This window comes from Sceloporus occidentalis, unplaced genomic scaffold (genome assembly GCF_023333645.1).
Source record: "Sceloporus occidentalis isolate IW3139 unplaced genomic scaffold, rSceOcc1.0.p SCAF_143, whole genome shotgun sequence".
Lineage (NCBI taxonomy): Eukaryota > Metazoa > Chordata > Lepidosauria > Squamata > Phrynosomatidae > Sceloporus > Sceloporus occidentalis.
In genome coordinates, this window is record NW_028317123.1 from 1,347,911 (window position 1) to 1,363,250 (window position 15,340).

Here is a 15,340-nt window from a genome sequence, read left to right on the forward strand (position 1 = left end):
ATAGTTACCGCAAGCATCACGGGGGTAAGGGCCATACCTGGGAACTTTGGAGCTCCGGATACCCCTAGCCTACCCTTGCGGGGCGCGGCCAGGACTGCTGACATCAGGGGCATTCCCGCCAACGTTGGGATCCTTCCCCCATTTAAAGGAGAAATAGATGGAGAGCGGGGCCTGTCAAGACCAGGAGGATTTGGGTGTTGACCCGGAGAGTTCCCAGGTATAGTAAGGGGGTGCACAGAAAACACTCCCATTAATTTCAGCTAGGTTCCTTCACACTGATTGGCTTCTTCAAGCTGTCAATCAATAGCGTGAATGTGTGTGGACCACAGTGGAGGCCGGGAGCTGCAGCTTCTACCTAGGATATGTGATTTATTTCGATTTTCTTTAAACTTTTTCAGGAATGCATTCGGTATTCTTTGGAATAGATCCCTGGTTCCAAAATTAGAGCCGGAACGCTGGCCACAGAACTGCAAATTTAGTCCTAGTCTTCCTGTAAATAAACACGGCCCTAAATTAAAATGCTCTATTCTAGTAAATAATAATGGTCTAGACTTTTTTGCAGCGGCATAGCCCGTCGTTTGCACTCGGAGTCATTTGTAGTCTTGCAGTTTAATCCATTTGTCTAAGAAAATAAAGGTACTTTAGATTAAAACGGCTCGTGCCATAATTAGCCAGACGCCTGATTGAACACAGGTTTAGACGGGTCCATTAATGTTGCATTTACGCCAAATATTCAGTCCATTATCCCACAACACTACGATCAAACCAGATGCTATTAGACCTCCACGCTCTTCAACCTAAATCCAAGGTGCTGAAAGATATACAGTACTTTCTATATTGCTTAGGGGAATATTTATAGGCTTAAGAGTTATTTAATGGTTCAATTAAATAAAACAGTATGATAGATGATAAAAATTCTGCTTCCAACATAAGCCAGTTTGTATAAGTACATTCATGACTTTTTTCAGTTTGTCTTCAATAGTTTTTCAACTCCAATGAACCTCCTAATATAAATATCATATATATATATATATATATATATACACTATAAACTAAAAGAATATTTTCCCCCCCAAAAAATGTATATGCGTTATATTCAAAAATACTGATGTTCCGTGTTTCTTTAATGACTTTTTAAAGGTTTATTTGAACTCATTTTAACCCTCGCCGCTGTACAGATCTGTTTTCGTAAAACTGGATCGGTCGAGTTATGTCAACATCTTGTTAACGACAGATATCTCAGTTCCTGGCGGAAAACCTTCTAACTGTCAAGTTGCCGCAAACATCAAAACCACAACTTATGGGCAGGCCTGGAAAGGTAACACCGAGGTCCACCAGCTTGGAGAAGAGTCTACTAGTTGGGAGAGGACAGTGTACTAGGCCACTTGATGTCATATAGATGGAAAAGTACGGCTTTTAACTAGGTTTTGCCCCTAGAGTTGTCCAAAACCTTGCATTTTCGTCTTCTTTCATGGCATGGGGAGCAATAGAGGAACGCCAAAGCGACCAGATAGTTTTTTGCTGTTTTCCCACTGTAATTTCCAAGGGACTGAATGCCCATAAGGACGAATGTTTTTGCCTTTTCAGCCCTAACTGCTAATAGACTCCCCCCGAGAAAGCTCGCGTGCGAGTTCCCTCCAGTCAGGTTTTTGATGGGCAAGGAATGATGTTTTACCGTATAAACTTTTGTTTTAGTTAAAACCTGGGTACTTTCTAAATGAGCTGCAAGGTCAGGACCCTTCTGGCACATGGGGCATGTAAAGCCAAAGGGTCCTCTTGCCGCCTCTTCACCATAACTGACACACACTTACAGACACACTAATGCGCACACTCACTCTAACCAACAGACATATAAACATATACATTCACTCACTCATGTTCAGCTTTCACAGAGCACAACCCAGTGCTCAGGATAGCCTGCTCCTTACTCACCTCGCTACTGCTGGGATGTCACGTAACGTTGTTGAGTCCTGTCTAATTGGGCCAGCCTGAATTGGGCCTACAGCCAGCCATTTCTAAATAATTAGACCCCGCATGGTGGCAATTTACCCCCTGCCCTCTGGGCTAGCCTGCTCCTGTTGAGTTGACCCTGGAACTACCCCAAGCCCCTAATAAAGATCAAAAGAAAGCGAGTGAGAGAAACTGGTAAGAGCCGTAGAAGACGGCAACATTTGCCTTTTCCTGATCTTTTTATTATTATTATAGGGTTAAAACAAACAGGGAGTACCTAAACGCAGCTGCTTGGGCCTTAAACACAGACACGGATTTGAAATTAGCATGTCTTAAAAAATGTATGCACCCTTGTGCTATGTATTTGAATCCCATCATCCGCTAAGCCCTGTACCATAAACTGAATTCAATGAACATAAATATTTATACAGCCATTTGGCCCCGGAGTGGCAGCCAGCTCCCCCTGAAAACTGTATTTAAAAATCAAGATAGAAATCGTTTAAAGTTAAGCGTTGACATCATCCTTTGAACAACACTACTGGTTTACTCTAAGAGTGTAAACCGAGTGTCGGATTTCAGCCACCGCAGCTCGCATGGCGTACATAGTGAGGTTTGCAGAATGGAAAATGCAGGAGGAAAATATAGAGTTGGCTTGTTAGCGTAAGGGAATGCCTCTTTTTCCAACACCTCATTGTGTGTTTTTTTTTTTTTCTGTGTTCTTCTAGATATTACAAAACGGTTATTATATAGCTCCGGGACGTACTTAAAAATGAGAGAAATCTCAACTCATAGATTCTGCCGGCAGATCGGCCCCCGTCTAGTCTGCCCGTTTCTCCTGCTGTAGAGACTCAAACCTTAATCAGTCGTCGGTCTCGTCTTAGATTCAGGAGCCGTATGCCCATCCCATGTATGTTTAAATCCCCTCGCTGTATTAACCTCTGCTGGGAGGCTGTTCCCTTTATCTTCCATTCTCTTAGTAAACGAAAACTTCCTTACAATATTAAGGTCTTATAGAGGTAGATCACTAAATGTATGGTGGTCTAGTGGGAGCAACCATATTTGTCTTCTCCTGCTCCCACAAAGGTGGTAATATCTAAAGGAGCTCATCAAATGACCCATAATGCACCTGGAATTCCACTGGAGTTGTCATGAATACTTAGATCCCAATTATTTTTGATACCTACGGGTTACAACCTTCTTCTACATACTTGCTTTTGGAGTGGCAGTCCCTCTTTGGTACCCAAAAGCCTCTGACCACCTAGGTTGTCAGAACGGCTGAATGTATTAGGGTATCACAGTGTTAATACTTAATACGTATACAATTCACATTTATTCAACAGGAGATGAGTTTACGCGGTTGGTTCTGACACACTTGACACATTTACATAAATAGACATCAATTAAATCCCCCCCAAAGAGTCTTCATGAACGCCCTGGAAGTCCTGCCAAACCCTATGGAACAAATGTTCCTCTTTGATATATGCAGTATGTCCCAGTCTACATTCTTAAATGATGTCTGTTGACCTCTGATGATGACCCACCATATGTATAATTCATTACGAGCAAATAAATGCATTTTCTAAAGAACATTTTGAGAAGCTGATCCGAGCCAAAGCTTGAGATCTATAAGCAGTCGACTCTGGAAATCCGACGGTTTTGTCATATAATGGATTATGATTTTATTACTTATGAGAGATGATCCAGGATTCTCTTGTAGCGAATACCCCACCATTCCACTGGAAACTGAGATGCAAGCTATGTTTATGTGGAAAAATGAGATGAACAATTCATATTAGAATACTTGGAAATTTCTATGAACTTAATGCCCAACTGGCTACTAATTTTTTTTTCTATATTTAATACCGGACAAATGTGGATAATGGAACTTAAGACCGTTATTTTGTTTCACTGTGGTTCCTTAGCACCTTATTTTTTAGGAATTAGTGACGTTAAGGGTGAAAAAAACGTTAATATCGCTAATAATACGTCTGAGATAATATAATCTATGAGTATGTGGTGGTTTGATTCAGTTCAGAGAATTGTAAGCAGGCAGAGATGACTTGACTGGAGTATCAGGTACTATATTGGTACTTTATAAACTTCAAGTGAAAAGATCTTCAGCTACCTATATTATCTATAAATGGTATGCTGGATAAAGAGATTAGGAACCGTCCAGCCAAGACGTAACTAGGGCTCCTGGTGCAGGGTTAAAGGTCCTTTTGACTTCTGGAAGTGGAAAGGGTTGCATGGTCATTGCCACCCTCTTGCCCCATGGAAGCTATGGCTGATCCAGGCTGATCCAAAGACCTCCATTCAAGAGCAGACAATGATCTATCATAATGTTACAATATTTTTTTATTAATTTTGGACATACTGTGTGCATTCCCATCTATAGTTTGTATGTAATAAATTCCAAGAATTGTGTTATTACCCATTCTTAATAACACTAATATTTTAGATAAGTAGTCATATATTAAAAATATATATAATTTTTCCATTACTGGTACCATCAGGTCCACGTTCTCCAGATGGAGACCTGGCAGTGACAAAATAAAGGTTCTATGCTCCATCGTCTATGTTTGTCCTGTATTAAATATAAAGTTAGTATCCAGTTGGGTTCCCCATTGGTGGAGGGTCCTAGGCATGTGGACAATAGTCTGTAGGAGGTCTGTGATGATAAACCTGATTCTTTGGTTCTATCTAATGATGTATGGAATGTTACCAAAGCCTAATTTGTTACAAGAGTTCGTTCCCAACGACTGGAAAATGCGTAATTTAGCAGAGAGAACTTTTTTTTGGGTCACATTATGCCAACAAATACACGCAGTACTTATATAATACTCTAATAACCGAAATGAGGGTTTAGCATGGGGCATTTTAAATGTCAAAGCCGTACTTAAAAAAGAGCTCTGATGGGGAAGTCGTCGGATTCTCAGACAAGGAAAAAAATCTGAATGAACTTTTAAAATAAAATCTTAGGAAATAAAAGCCTCCTATTAGTCATCAGCATATTGTGGAGATTTAAATGCCAGTCTGAGACATCACTGAAGTGTGGGAAACGTAGAAAAATGTATGAGAAATACGCCAGTTGTATCTTCGTTGGTATTAACGTGAAATTCATCGGTGTAAATTAGGGTGGCTGCCCCAATCCACAGGACCTGGCGCAAGGCTACAAAGTAGGGTCTCCTATTCTTGAACCTTAACGCTTAACTCTCGAAATTGAAGAGTTGCTGTGGGGTTTATTCACTAAAATGAGAGTCGATAGAGTTAAACCCACAACTTTACTATTCATTATGAAGGGCCAACACAGACAGGTTTCTCCGGCAAGAAGAGCTGAGCTGGCCCTGTATAATGCATAATTCAATGAATAAGGAGGTAATTTCACCGCAGCAGAAGCTCATTGGGGATGGACCTTCATCTGTATAGAGAAAACCCGTATAGTAAATGCATTATGACGGTTGCCGAGGTCTTAAACCTGTTGCATGATACTTTTTTCATATTTTGTAGTAGACGTGTTTAAGAAATAAATTATGAATTGATCAGCAATGTCTTTTTCAGGGGGAAAAAAAAAAAAGGCATGTTTGCCTTTTGAAGCTGTTCTGAGAGTGGCCAAATGATGGCGCGCGGGATCCTGGCGTATCATTACATGGGGCCGTTTTTAATGTAAGTGGCTTAATTATTTTTAAATGCTTCATAAAATGCATATACAAATAATAAAGGAGAAGGGCCAGACATGCTTCTTGTCTTTGGTCCCATCTTAGGGTGTTGAAGGTGCTTAGTGAATGGGGCTGGTTGCATGGCATATAACGTTCCCTGAGCTCCCCTTCCAATCATTATTAGTATACGACCCATTCGGCCCATATGGGTTGCCCCTTTTTATCACTCCATGGTCTCGTCTTACATTCAGGAACTTATCCCATGCATCTCCTCACCGTATTATGCTCTACCACTTCTGATCCATTTATCTACCACCCTCTTTTTAAAATAAAATTCCATTAAAGAATAACAACACCTAAAATTATTCAGTGCAGTTCCTTTAAATCAGGCATAAAACAAGACGTGGATCTTATTAAAGCCACTTTGACCACTGGAAACAAGCTTGGGACAGTAAGGAACTCTGGTGCTTGCTAGTTGTAAGAAGCAAATTGTATGAGCGCAAACATTGAATTTCAAGTGCCATCTAGTGGACCCGTCTAACATTTATTTCAGCTGCAGCTGGTATGACCCAACGCTGACTTAACCTTTTCATTGCCTGAGACAACTAAGCACTTATCTAACATTTATGTGAATTCCAATTGGTACGATACAACCATAACCATTTCATTGCCAGAGAAAAGTAATGTTATCTAACATTTATATGACAATTCAACAATAACTTAACCTTTTCATTGCCAGAGGAAAGGTTAAGTTATTGTTGAATTGTCATATAAATGTTAGATAACACTACTTTTCTCTGGCAATGAAAAGGTTAAGTTATTGTTGAATTGTCATATAAATGTTAGGTAAATTCTTACTTTTCTCTGGCAATGAAAAGGTTAAGTTATTGTTGAATTGTTATATAATATATATATATATATATATATATATATATATATATAAACAATTCAACAATAACTTAATCTTTTCATTGCCAGAGAAAAGTAAGAATTTACCTAACATTTATATGAACTCCATTTGGTATGATCCAATGATAACTTAACCTCTTCATTGTCAGAGACAAGTAAGACCCTATCTAACATCTATATCATCTCCAGGTTCTACAACCCAACGCTAAGATTTTCATTGCCAGAAACAACTAAAAACGTATCCAACATTTAAATCAGCTCCAATTGGTATGATCCAACAATTACTTAACCTCTTTATTGTCAGAGGCAAGTAAGAACTTATCTAACACTTAAGAACTCCAGTTGGTACAATTGAACACTAACTTAACAGTTTCATTGCCAGGGAGAAATAAGAACTTTTATAGAGTTATTAAAACACAAAGTGATAAACTACTTTAAAAACTAAACCGCTACATCTGCTTTGTTCATTTTTAAATTAACATTTGAATCAATCTAGTCATAAGGTCATTTACAGTTTAAGCTTTTAAACAAATATTTACACAGTCTGATCAAAAGAAATCAATCACGTGACCTTTGTGAGTTGAATCGGATCCCCAATGCAAATACTTGGTGTTTCTAATTTTCAAACACTGAAATAATCAGCAAAGGTTCTTCTGTGGTTGTCTTGTGCCACGTGGCTAAGGGCACATCAGAGTTAGGAATATTTCTTGCAAGATCTCACAACAGAATAATATTTATATAGCTGCAGATTTGGGAAAAAAGCAACAAACAATATTAGAACATTCAAAGCAGCTTTCAGAGCTCCAAGAAATTGAAATATTATCGTTTGATCAGTGGATCGTTAAATTTTATTATGTATGGGTTTGGGGATTTCAAGTTTAAGATGATGTAATTTGTGGTTATATAACTTAGATTAGAACCTCCTGATTATTTTGCTTCAAAGTTTCTGCAGACCTTGTTCTAAATGCTGAAAAGCTCATGGAAACATGGAATTTGCCGGCAGATCAGATCCATTCTTCCGGCCTCTCACTTTGCACCCCTGCATCCTACGTGCTTTTTCTGCATTGTCTGCTTTCATTTAAAGAAATAATTCAGAAATATTTACTCCCAAACCCCCCTCTTCTGTTGTCACTGACAGTGTCCCCTATGCTATATTCTGCCTTTGAATTTTTACGTCCCAAGTGCATCATTTTACATTTATCAACATTAAACTACAGCTGCCACACACGCAACCGTTCCTCTACTTTGCCATTCTTCTAATCATAAGCCATTTATCTTTTTACACCAGCAATGTCTCTACCCTGTTGCAGACCTTTGTGTTGTCTGTAAAAAGACATACAATACCATTAAATCTTTCTAATATTTTTATTAGTTATATTACAAAGTATTGGCCCCAGTGCCGATTCCGGATGAAGAACTCCCTTTGAAAATGCACCATTAACTACCAGAAACTACCCAAAGAGTGTAAAACCTGAAGTGTGTCCAGATCGTGGGCCATTACTGATAATACCCTGTGTCATCAATTTACATTAAATGTATGGTTTCATTGTTCAAGCATTGTACCCAGTCACAGACAAAATATGAATATCGCAAGAGAATTTTTATTTTCATGTGAATTTCATTTAGGTTTCCAGACAGGCATAATAATAGTAAACTTCACACATTGCACAAATAAATAAATGTACTCAGAAACAGACACAGAGTGATCAGTAACACAGTACGTTCCAGTATGCAAAACAACAGAATTCTTATTTGAACCATAGCTTTTGGAATAACTTCACTTTCCTAAAAAAATACCCAAAGTGACATGGTTATTAATTATCAATCAAGCAACTAAAGTTTGTTTCATTTACCACCAATATCATTATTGTAATCATTGTCTTTATTCTGTATTAGACAAATGTGTATTCTGGAAATATCATCAATATACCCTAGTTTAATTATAAAAAGTCACAGATTGATTTAAAGTCAATCCCAGTAGGAGACATATCCTCGCAAAGTATTCATACGTTTACCTGATCGACCCATAAGCTATATTATACAAAGCGAGGGGCCATTTTTACTCCAGATTCCTTTTCTAGAGCCTCTTTGCTAACGGAGTCCTGTATTTGCAGAACAAATTAAATACTCCTGTAATCATTCTTGTTTTTCCCTGTAGATTGATATTCAAAACTACATTTTCGGATCCTATGTTGTATGTACACATTACAAAAATAAAATCGAAAAAAAATAAAATTTTTAAATTTTTAAAAGTTCGATAAAAAAGTTATCGAACATTTAAATATTTCCAGACTTGAACAAACATGGCTGACATTGAACGGCAGGATTTGTAGTTCACAGATACAAGTTTTACTTGTATACCATTAGAAATAATAGGGAAATATTTTAGAGCTGCTGTTGAAAGCATCAAGAAGATGAAACTGACCTTCTAGGAGTTAACGTTGACTAATATAAGAATATAAACGGGGGAAGTAAAGCGAACTGTTGCCTTCCTATACATTTTGTTTATTTAGTACAGCTCATAAGATTATTACTTTAATTATATTAGAAGGCACAAGTGGCTTTGCAAGCGTTGCAACATCTAAAACCTTTTGTGTTAACTTTTGAACCATCAACATAGTAAATCATTTTGCGAACTCTATTAGATGAAGCACCATTGTTTGACGATTCCATGGTTAAATCTAAGGAGACGTCATTGGAGTCATATGCATCAACATGTTTGATATTAGTATTTATAAGCATTATATATGTATGAAGAAGCAGTATTTGATTCACCCCTGATGGACCAGTGATGGTCTCTGATGGTTCTCCCAGGGTTTCAGAATTCCGCCATTGAATGCCCTGCTAATGTAGCATCATCTGACTTTTCAGAGCTCCTTTTGGGATATAATTAAGATGTTTTGTATCGACAAAAAGATCTTTAGCACCTTCACAGCTTTTAGCACAAGAAAATTCATTTGTTGAAGATGTCTATAGCTTGTGCTTTTTTTTTTTTTTCTTTTTTGTAATTGTTTTAGGAGGTATTTGGTTTAAAAGTTACGAACTATTATTACTTTAAAGGAAGCTGAAATCTGTGACACACTGTGGCATAACAGTATACAAATTTTCCGTTCTGAGGTTCTCCTCCGCTTCGATGGGTTGGAAAACCAGGTTTCACCAAAGACAGCAGCAAATTTACAAAAAAGGGAAAAATAATCATAAAAGCTTGAGAACATGAAGTCAAGGTAACTGCAACCATGGTATGCACACAGGATGAGTCTTAAATACATTGGTTCATGAAAGAGGTCATTAACCATCACTGGTCCTTATATATGTCCTTATATATGTATTAGCATAAGGCAAGTGAAAAATAAATTACTTTATCCATCAAAAGCCTTGAAATAATATGAAACATGCTGCTACGAAGCAAATGGGTTTATCAACTGCTGGGTTAGCTCGATTGATTAACGTGTGTACATACATGTACAACTATGTGACTGTGTAATAATAATATGCGACAGACTATATGGGGTTACTGGTTTAATGACTGCAAACGGTATACCTTTCCGGCTATCTGTGTACTAAAGCCTGGCGTCAGAAGAATCAACATAGAGTTGTTTTCTGAAAATGCAATGGGTTAAATCCTTAACAAATACTAAAAATAAGAGATAATACTCAGGGAGGTCTTGAGTCTACCATTGATAACCTAATGGGATAAACTTTTGTTTGCACCCAAAATGTGATCAAGTTTAAAAAAAAAAAAATTGTTTATTAACAAGAAAAATACAATATTAGAACACAAAACATCACAGGACATGAATACACCAGAAATGGGTAAACCCATTATTAAATAATAATTATTTGGTAAATAAGATACATGGCATAAAGAAATGGGTTCTGTGGTACGTAGTTCTGCAAGAAGCTCCCACTAGGGAAAGGAAAATCTTTGAGGAACACCCCAAATCCTTAAACTAAGACCAGTCAACATATCAACAACCTTCTCTTCTAACACCAGGGTCCCATAATTTACAAAAATGGCAGAAATATCCTGATTAGCGGAGAGCCAAACCCTACCTCTACCTCCCAGAATACAAACTAAATTAAAACACATAGAGTGGTCATTAAGTACAGAGGCCCACAGTGCCAGTCTGGAAAATTGGTTGGGTACCATGCATTTTTGGGGGGGTTCCAGAGTTTTCCAATTATGTTCTAACCAATGAATTAACCGAAATGTGCTCTTCTCTAAATTCCGTCATCCAGGCGAGATCATACAGCTGTCGTAATGACCGGGACCATGAGTAGTTTGATCCAAAGTCTCAAGATTATTCGGGTGTCTATCCTAAAAACTGGTTATAATATCAGAGGAAGAGTCAATTAAACATTCTAATTCACAATTATTCATGGTTTTAATCTTCACCCAGAGGATGGCGACAGTCTTGGTATCAACATTTACCGGTATTGAGATCAGCATAATGTATGTATGTATTCCTCACAATTAATTTGATTTCCATACTTGGCTCTTCATGTTGACAAAAATGATAATGCTATTTTTAGGGACACCAAGGTCAAAAATGAACAAACTGGATGGGTGTCCACCATAAAATACATTGTTAGGAGACATCAAATATTTTTGCAACCTCTATATGCACCCATAGCTTTAATTTTTAGGAGCAGAGTAACTGAGAATAATGCTAAATACATATAAAGTCAGTATTTTCCATGCCATGGTATCAACAATTATCCAGATAATAATTTGGATATGCACATAACATCCAAAAAAAATTACTTCTATTGCACAGTCTAATTTTTTTTTTATGACTGGGATGAAACTGCAAATAACGGAGCCATTTATCCACAGGATTGCTAAAGGTATAAATAAAATAACGAAAACCTAATCTGTTGACTTTATGGTACTAGACATTTGCAGAATATAAATTACTTTTGGCACATAATAGTCAGAAAGCATTAGTGGAGGATAATATGTAGTGGTTGCAATAGCTTCCCAGTACATAAAAAAAAAAATAAAAAAAATTGTAATTTCTAATAGATAAACAAAACCTTTTCTTGGTCTGAATACACCATTGATGCATAAAGACCCCTGGGGCCACTAGGCGCATGGTCTCCTACCACTGTTCCCACACCCATCTCTCCAAGTCACAGTTTGTTTTATTCTACCAGGCATGGTCCGTGGTCATGGACCATAAAAGTCTATAGTGTAGAAGTCCTATCTGGTCTTCAAGACTCCTAGACAATTGCCTAGGGGTAAGCCCGGCACCCAGTTAAAATACCCTGTTTTGTTCTTTATTTTTTTTTTTTTACCCTTCACCGTCATTCTTTGTTGAAGAATAAAAAGTACAGAGAAACCAACAGTACAGAATAAATACCCATGTTCACCGCTCCCAGCCGACAAGGGGCTGTGGTCATTTACATACAATAACGCGTTTTCATGTCTGGTTGCCCAGTTGATGGCGGGTAAGACGTGAATTTCAAAGTCCTTTGCTACATTGAACATGATATTCATTTTTTAAAGTTCTTAAACTCAAAGGAGAACCAATACTAGTCAATGCTATGTCTGGGCTCCCCCACTTTAGAATTCCATCTGGTACATGGGTGGGCACCAGAATATTCAAAATATACCAACCCTTTACCTTTAATTCCACTGGCGTTTGATCAATGATCACCAAATGGCCTCATTTTCCAACGGGCAAGAGTTTTTAGGTGGACAGAACAAATTCCCTTTCTTGTCTTAAAATCCCTTGTTCAGTAAAGCAGTCTTAAGTATCAGTTCCGCTGCAATCCAGAAATATCCCTCAGTTTTTTTTTTGGTTTTTTTTTTTTAATATTCACAATGTTTTGATGCTATTCTTTAAGAGTTCTTTCCGCGCAAAGTTCTAGGATGTCAGCTTGGAATAGCTCGGAGGTGAGAACTTTCTTCGGAGATACTTGAGAACGTAGAGCGGGAGGCAGCTGACCAGCGTAATCACTGTGACCTTCCACAGGAACGACAGAGTCATAATGAAGTAAACATCTGTAATCAATATAAAAATATGGCAGTATCCGTAAAATGACGCTATTCGGAAACAGAACACAAATCTTGGATTTTCTAATGGACTATAGCTTTTAATTATAGAGAATATTAACATAATAAAAAGTATCTGTGTGTCTGTGTCTGGCCAAATTCCATCAATACCCTGCCCCCATGCCATGTATTAGGGGGTAAGGTTAAGGGTGTGGGGAAGACCTATTAATGGCTGGTTTAGTCATTAAATCATTTTTAAAAATAACAATAAGGTAGTCTATTTAAATAATTTCTTTTAAAACACAAATAAAAATGTTGTTTATATACAACCTATAAAGGGAGGAAAGAAGCATGCAGGGATTTGGGTGCAAAGGAGGGACTGTCTTTCCTAAACAGGGACACTTGGGAGGTATGGGGCAATATATTGTATGGCAGTAGTTATCATACCAGCATTCAGAATAATAAAGAAAACATGTAAAAACATTCATTTTGAGAGGATTGGGGAGCCTGGCCCCGCTGCAGAATGTTTATATGACAGATAACCTTTCCTAACATTGTTTTTCTTTTCTTTTCAAGTGAGGATGAGGAGACATCCCCTTTTGCTCTCTATTATCTGACGCCTGCACTCCGCAGGGTTTCCTGGAGGTCAAGAGTGACAGGTTGTCTGATAACTTCTTTGGGTGAAGCCTTTCGGAGTGTGATGTGATGTGCGGCGACAGCTTGTAAGAACAAATGCATGTACACAAACACTCTCTCTCACATACACACACTCTCTCACACACATGAAGATTGTTAATTGTTATGTCAATGTGTAAACCAGGTATTACTTATGAATGTGTATTTCAGTTTTCAACCTCTGTGTTGCTTTGACACTTCTCTATACATTTTCCTAATAAAAGTTCTCATTTAGAATGTTTGTAACATGGAGAAGGTTATAAGCTTATGATTATTCCAGAAGATAATTTTGAGGAACATTCCATAAATAAACATATCACCACACTATGAACGTAAATAAATTCTTACCGATAAATTCATGTAAAAAGACCAGAGAAGCAACATAACAGGACAGACTCAGCAGCTCAGCCACGATCATAAGCCAGTGCCATGTTTGGATGGTTAGCGCCACCATGAGCAGCTCTGTTAGAATCAGAGACGTGAAGGAAATCGCTACGATGTGGACAAATTCCGACTCGAACAGCAGCAAAGCTCCGTACATAATGATGCTTCCTGTAAAGACGAGACATTCAGAGCAGAGAAATGAGAAGATTCGGTATTCTCTTCCTTTGACGAAACAGCATGAGAATTGAGGAAGCTACTCCAACAAGAGAGGTCAAGCTGGTCTGGTGCAGAGTATGGGTTATGTTGGATAATTTCAGATTTAAGTATGCACGATGGGTGGCCAGCTCAGCCCTTCTTCGGGAGTACTCAACCTTAGTGAAATCAAGGAACTGAAATATTCCTTCTTCCATCAGACCCCCCTGATTAGTGAATACACCTCTATGTCTACTTGGTGCTGTGCTTCACAACACGGTCAACAGACACATGCTTACCTTGATAAATACTGATCAACACCCAGATCAGAAACGTTTTGTAGGATAAAGGCCGACCCTGAAAAAAACGGGGAATTCAAAATCAGCAGTTTAGTTATTGCACACAAATGTCCAGCGTTACATTCAGGGGACATTATACCGTATGACAACATACAACTTTTGTTATGTATTTGTGTCTTGTGTAAGTCGTTATGGGGCCGCAGACAGTTTCTCTGTAGTAACGTTGTCCCAGAGAAGCTCCCAGTCACTTCTGTTTTAACTGACCATCCTGAATACCCAGTGATAAGCTTCCAGGACTAATTAACAGAGAACAGAAGAGGAAAGACATCGACGAGGAATGGATGCAACCTGATCAGAATTAGCCCAGGTTCAACGCATGGAACCTGTTACCCCTATAACTCAGAAGTTCAGATTAAACAGGTAATAGAATAAAATTAATTTACTTTAAGCAGGTCCTTGTAGAGTTCCGGGTAGAGCATGGCAACTTCAGACTTCACATCTTTATCGAGGACCAGAGAAAACACTGGGAACATGGTGTAGATTGTGGAATATCTGCAGGAAATTAATAAAATAGTAAGAATTATAAGTAAGAACTGAACACCAACGGCCCCCTCAAAAATTACACCATTAACTTGAGACGCTAGTCTTAGCCTCTCAATGCAGGAGGTCAAGATAGATCGAGGCATGTGGGGCAATTACTTGCTTCCTTGCCATTAGATAAAGACTATGGATCACCGGGGAAGGCAATGAAGCAAATGGGGGCCATATGTTGGAAACTGGGGACCTCAGCTGTGGGCGACACTGTGGCAGTCACTATAAATCCCGCATCGGCCCTTCTTGCACGTTCGCGATAGTCCAAAGTTTTGCCCCGTCTAGCACAAGGGTTCAATATGTCGTGCGCCAAGTTGAAATCTTTTATTAGCGGGTCAGTGACTCACCGTGTCGGCCCCTTCCTGACTTTAATTCCCACAATACAATAATAATAATGCCTGCTTGCAACTCAAAGACTGTTTGGCCAAAAGACCCATTCTTTATCCTAATGACATCACACAGGCCCCAAGAGGCCACGAATTCAAAGAGAGCGGCTCTCGTGTGCGGTCAGGGCGGGGATGCCTTACACTGACCGTGACACTGATCAAAACCGGTCAGGAAGGGTGGAATAAAGAGAATTGAAAATAGTAAATCAGTCCCTTTTACATCTTTCCAATTTCTCCTCCATAAAAAAAAAGCTCTACAATATAGCACTGACATGAAAGAAATCGCACTCCTTCAAAGCC

At 38.4% G+C, this 15,340-nt stretch overlaps 1 protein-coding gene across 1 annotated transcript in view; it reads right to left on the bottom strand.

The window, feature by feature from the left end:
• Positions 1 to 12,385: 12,385 nt before the first annotated feature.
• LOC149280953 (putative phospholipid-transporting ATPase IIA) overlaps positions 12,386 to 15,340 on the bottom strand; it is a 32,559-nt gene continuing 29,604 nt past the window's right edge. The window contains exons 25-28 of the mRNA XM_089499871.1: positions 14,507 to 14,615; positions 14,064 to 14,121; positions 13,537 to 13,740; positions 12,386 to 12,522 (exon numbers count right to left, since the gene is read on the bottom strand). Coding sequence (XP_089355997.1) covers positions 12,386 to 12,522; positions 13,537 to 13,740; positions 14,064 to 14,121; positions 14,507 to 14,615 — 508 coding nt within the window. The remainder of the gene's footprint in view (positions 12,523 to 13,536; positions 13,741 to 14,063; positions 14,122 to 14,506; positions 14,616 to 15,340) is intronic.